This window comes from Rosa chinensis, chromosome 4 (assembly GCF_002994745.2).
Source record: "Rosa chinensis cultivar Old Blush chromosome 4, RchiOBHm-V2, whole genome shotgun sequence".
Classification (NCBI taxonomy): Eukaryota; Viridiplantae; Streptophyta; class Magnoliopsida; order Rosales; family Rosaceae; genus Rosa; species Rosa chinensis.
The window spans coordinates 30226010-30231916 of NC_037091.1; the positions used below are offsets into that span (position 1 = coordinate 30226010).

The 5907-nt window shown below is 36.0% G+C and overlaps 1 protein-coding gene across 1 annotated transcript; it reads left to right on the plus strand.

The window, feature by feature from the left end:
- Nucleotides 1-1738: 1738 nt before the first annotated feature.
- Nucleotides 1739-4799, plus strand: LOC112197866 (INO80 complex subunit D). The gene is made up of 2 exons (XM_024338779.2): nt 1739-2304; nt 4152-4799. The coding sequence occupies exons 1-2, from the start codon at nt 1784-1786 to the stop codon at nt 4414-4416; spliced, it is 786 nt and encodes a 261-aa protein (XP_024194547.1). The 5' UTR covers nt 1739-1783; the 3' UTR covers nt 4417-4799.
- The last annotated feature ends 1108 nt before the right edge of the window (nt 4800-5907 follow it).

Consider the following 5907-nt stretch of genomic DNA (forward strand, 5'->3'; position numbering starts at 1 on the left):
GCGAGAATGTATGAGTGGATGGAACACTTTTCCCCTTACCTACTTGATCACTGATGTAGGGTACAATCATATAGGGATTATTTGTAAGTGTTGCTCTGGCCTTGGGATTGATGAAATCTCTATTTGTCAAAACATCAACATAAATAAATTAGCATAATTGACGCTGTGCTTTTAAATACGACAGGTGTTAACTTATTATATATATTAAATATTTTGTTGGTTCTAATCAACTTCATTATTATTACGAGAATCACGAAAAATTGGTATGTTTTTATGAAAATTTGCTATTTGTTATGTATATAAGATAGGTTATTATTTCATAAATAACATATGAATGAAAGGCAAATATAGGTTACCAAACTTGCTCTATTTTTGTTCTATGAATAAGGCGTGGTATTTCCAATTACAACCTAAAATTTGTGTAAATAATTTATCCGATCATTAGGACACTTTTTCTAGTTAATTTGATTTTAGGTATGTGTCTAATATATATGAGGTTTACTTTTTTTTTTTTTTTTAGAGTAAGGGCCGATGTGGCAGCTACTCTAGGGTTTGAGCAGAGACTAGTGCCGCGGCGGATCTTGCCAAACTAATGGATTTAGTGTAGCGATCTCACGTCGTCGCAGATATTGGACAAATCCGGATTGGGTTTGTTATTGGTTCACGATTCGATATAACACAGTTGGGCTGCCACTTGGTTTGGTAATTACCAAACCGAACGAATACCAACAGATGTTTTAGATTTGGTAAACTGACTGTTTAGTAACCGAAACCTATAAAACCGAATTCGAAAATTACCGAAAAAGTTGGTTTGATTTTGATAAATATCTAATCTACTGATTAAATAAATATTAGATTTATATACTGTAGTTTACAATGCACATACATGTATATTAAGAAATAAACATAAAAAATTTCATAATAATAATGTTCAATACTACATTACATTATTTTAAGTAAACCGGTTAAAGATGCTTAAGTAACCTATTTTTATTAAAAATGGCTAAAACTTGATATCGTATGTACAAAAGAAAGCTATAATAAGTAGATGAATACAAAGCTTAGATCATATTTAGCAATGCTAGCCATTTTTGAGTCAAATTTTAATTAAAGTAGCTAAAAAGTCATTTTAGCTAGTCACTTTAGAATTACGTCTGCATCAATGCTTTATATTTTAGCTAGTTTTGAATTTATATTATTTTTTAAATTAATATTAAATATTTTAAATGTATTTATAAATTACATAAAATAACTTAAAATGAATGTTTTAAATTATAGAGAACCTCATCCCGCTCTCTATATTTAAGAGCGAGATAGCTAAAAGTTATAATAGAGAGCCACTTAGCAGTCTGGTGCAGCTGCTAAAATAAATAAAAAGCTAAACATGCTCTCCAAAATAGCTAAGGAACCACAATAGAGAGTCTGCTAAAAATGCTCTTATAATTATAAAGTTGAAAAACCTAATAGTTTTCATTCTAATTTGTATTACAAAGAATTAGTTGTTTTAAAGTTGGTAAATACTGAAAACCGAAATGCCGAATTTGATGCATATGATTAAAAATTGAAAATTTTGGTCGGTAATTGGTAGCTCAATTTTGAAACCGAAAAGTTTGGTTTTGAAGTTGATAATATCTATAATCGATTCAAACTGACCGAGTGACCGTCCTAATAGAACCTATGGAGACCAAAAGTAAAATGAATAAAAGGCTCGAGGGCTATCTTGTAATCTTACAATAAACAGATACTCTGGAAATTGCTGTCTTTGTTTCTCTGTGTGTTCCCAATGGCTACCTCTGGTTCCAAGAACAACCACCCTCCTCCCTCTTCTTCCAAGCCTCCGAAGAACCAAATCGTCATCGCCGACCCCCAAATCCCAAACCCCGGGCCCTCCACCTCCGCCATCACTCCTTCCCGTGAAGACGTGGCCCTCTCACGCGCCTCCCACCTCACGCGCCAAGAGCTCCTCCGCCGCCGCTCCCACAACCTCAAGGAGCTGACGAAATGCTACAAAGACCACTACTGGGGGTTCATGGAGCACCTCAAGATCCAGTACAGGGAGTACTACTGGAAGTACGGTGTCAGCCCTTTCAAAGAAGACAACAACGCCACCGCCACCGCCACCAATAACAACAACAATGGGGGCGCTGCTGTTGAAGGCTGTGATGACAACCACAATAACAATCGCCGCTGCGCTTCCGTCGGCTGTAAGTTGAAGGCCATGGCCTTAACCAGCTTCTGCCACCTCCACATTCTTTCGGATTCGAAGCAGAGGCTCTACAAGGCTTGCAATTATGTTATCAAGAGGTATTCGTCTTCCCTTTTCTTTCTATTGTTCAATTTCAGTTTCATGTGTATTTTGTGATAATTTAATCTTTATAGGAGTATGATATTAGGTGTATTTGAGTGTTGGACCGTGTTTTTATTCATGATGGACATTGAAGAAACATATGACCATGTGAGTGGGATTTTGAGACACTAGTTTAGAGAGAAAAGGGTGTCGGGGTAGAATGAGCAATTGGATTTGGGCTGTGTTTCGGATGTAGTAGTTCCGGTTTTCATTGCAAGTCTAAATTACACAATCTAGAATTCTGTCATTTAAACAACAAAGCGTGTTTACTTGTGGGAATAGGTTGAGGAGGAAGTAAAGTGGAAGGCTGAGCAGTTTCTTTGGGGTGTGATATTGGTTAGAGCATATTACTGACTATTTACACTTCCATTGGGTAGTAAAGCTATAGTTAGATAACTTTGGAATCTGATTGTGGAGATTGTAGAAAGCTAATTGGAAGGGTGCATGGAAGTGTTTCCTTCAATAGGGGGAAGGCCAACCAGTTCAAGATTCCCAAAGAGAGTGACTCGGAAGCTGGAAACTTAATTTCCACGGGCAGGTGTTGCTGATGGGAATAAGGAAATTTGGTTGTAGAGGGATTAGATGGATTTTTGAGGATCCCGGTGGGGAGGAGTGGAGGTTTTATGGATAGAGTAACAGCTTGGTCTATAGTATCTTGAACTGTAGGACATACTGTTTGTTGCTATTTTTCCAAACTGGAAAGCCAGTTTAGATTCTAATTCTGTTTTTTGAATTTGTTGGTTGTAAGACAATTTCCTACATTTGATTATATTTTATTTTCATTGATAAATTTCTGTTGTGGACTCCTTGTTGGCAGTGGGTTGTACTCTGTTTTGTTTTCAGTACAGCTACTTGATGGGTAGATCCGAATTTTTTTTACAACTGTCCGTGCATCAACTCTTGTTTCTTCTGATATAAATGGTGCTAATATTTTACTATACAAATTGTAATTTTAAGAAGCGTGGTCAACTTTTATGCCTTTAATCCAAATGATTTCTATTAGAATATATTCTCTTTGTCATTCTCGTCACTTAGAAGGCATAGTTATTTAAAGTCAAGCCTTACTGATTTGGCAAAACCATATTCCACATGTCCTTCCTCTGCTTACATTTAAATGAAACTCAAACCTCAAGAACTTTAAACCAAGACCGTGGAGAACAAAAATTGCTGTCAAATGTTTGAGACTAGCAAAATGTATTTTGTGAAGAACATAATCCAATAATATGGAAGGTTATTCTTCTGTGACATGTTGTAGTTTTTTCTTTGTTAGTGATGAAGGGTTTTTTTTTTTTATATCTGGGAAAATAAAAGGAATGAAGGAACAGGTAAATGGAAAACAGAAAATCAAAATAAAGGAAACTGAGGGAAACCACTGCCTTCTGTATTAGAAGGGAAAGGGGCTACATATTCTGTATACACTCATGTGAACTAGTGGATCTCAATATATGGATTGAGTTGTACGGTTGTCATAAGAACTAGTGGGTACTATTTCTTGGTGCTCTACTTCTCATCTCTTTATTAGCACAGGCAACTACTACCACTCCCCAATCTGACATAGGAAAGTAGTAAATGAACCCCAGCAGCTAGATGAGAAACTAATATCAAAATAATCCGTTTTACATGGTTTGGTTGTTCATGGCTATTTTATTTCAAATAAGAGAGCTCATAACATGTAAAAACACAGCATGTCATTAGTTGAAACTTTCCTTTTTGTTCTATTGGGTCTATTCTTCTTCCATCAATGAGCAGATATCGATTTTTTTTTTTTTTTTTTACTGATAATTTTGTTCATGTGTGTTTGTAGTGCTCAGGCAGGACCTATAACATGTGGGAAGCCAATACTGAGATCCACTACCCCTTCTCTTTGTACTGTTCACTTCCAAAAGGCTCAGAAACATGTAACCAGGGCCTTGCGGAAGGCAGGGCTTAATGTTTCCTCATCAAGTAAGCTTGCTCCCAAGTTCCATGTGATAGTGGCAGAATATGTACGCCAAATCCAATCCACACGAAGAGCCGCACGAAAGGAAAATAAAAGTAGAGTTGCAATAAAGGAAGAAACTGCTGATTGACGCCCATCCTCTTTCTCCTTAAACTGGATGCATGGTTAACCTGCTAATTGTGTAAATGAAGCCAAACTAGAGGTGTGATTCTTTTTTTGATTCTTTCTCGCTTCGATGTTCAAAGCATCAGATTTCGGTGATGAGAGATGCAGTATAGCTTTGATTGTCCCATGGATTGTATGGGGTGACATGGGTAGAGTTTTATTTTATTATTTTTTCTCCTAGTCAAGTTTTTAAGAGCTACAAGAGACGAAGTTCTTAGAGTTTATTAATTGTATTACTTCATTTTCAGTATGGTAGTTTCTACTTTAGATGTCTTTATTTATGTAATTTTAACGTTATGATGTGTATTTAGGCAATGCTATGTTGATTCAGTGGGATATTTCATTTTATGGAAGAAAGCTACTATTAGTCTCATATCGTTATTTGGTCGACCCCATATTCACAATGGTCTTCCTCTTGGTACATAAAGTACCATTCCTTGCCAGGCTTTTCTATAAGAAAACAATTGTTTACTATAAGTTCAAGATCTATATTCAAGCAAGGGTTACAGAATCTGGAAGTAACTTTAGCCATTACTTTTAGTGACATCAACGCATTCAATTTTATCCTCATGTCCGCCAGATGCTAATGTAGTAACACCTCTGTTTTAAGCCTAAACCTACACGCATCACAGTTCCAATTTCTCTAAAGCTTGTTTTCTGTACGTGAACCAATGAAGGGTTGAATTATTTGTAGTGACATTGAAGTATTTAAACACTGCAAGCATGGAATCATGATCCGATCTTGCAAACAGAGTATAGGGTTGAGCTGCGGTAACTAAAGCACGGAGCTTTCAAATGTAGGAGTGTTGCACAAGGTATTGAACAAATAAAAGTAGTGAGATTGAATTAAGGGTTATTATCACAAATGGTACCTGAACTATACATCAATCTTATCGATGGTACCTGAACTTTAATTTTGATCACAACCAGTACCCGAACTTTTCGATTTCATTTTAAATGGTACCTAGAGCCACCTCCGGTCACTATTCTGACTAAAAACGGCATGGGAGGCCATCATAGTGATGATTTTTGATGATTTCGAGGGTTGCAATCATATATAGTGGTGATTTTTTGGTAATAGACTTGCCTTGAACATGTTTTTTGTTTTTTGTTTTCTTAGATTTGGCTTTTTTGGCCGGAATACTGACCGAAGGTGGCTCTAGGTACCATTTAAAATGAAATCGAAAAGTTCAGGTACTGGTTGTGATCAAAATTGAAGTTCAGGTACCATCGATAAAATAGAGGATAAGTTCAGGTACCATTTGTGATAATAACCCTTGAATTAATATCCATCTATACAAACAGTGGTGTGCACTTGGTCATAACTGACCAAGGAAATCATACTCGATAATACTTGTTTGTAAATTCAACGGTGAAAAACAAAACTCAACTTAAAAATATTTCTTTTACCGTTGGATTTACATCTAAAAGTGGTTGAACATAATTTTCTTGATCT

Coding starts and splice junctions, on each gene's coding strand:
- LOC112197866 (XM_024338779.2), top strand. CDS start 1,784: ATGGCTACCTCTGGTTCCAAGAACAACCACCCTCCTCCCTCTTCTTCC. Junction 2,305..4,151: donor TGCAATTATGTTATCAAGAG/GTATTCGTCTTC, acceptor GTGTGTTTGTAG/TGCTCAGGCAGGACCTATAA.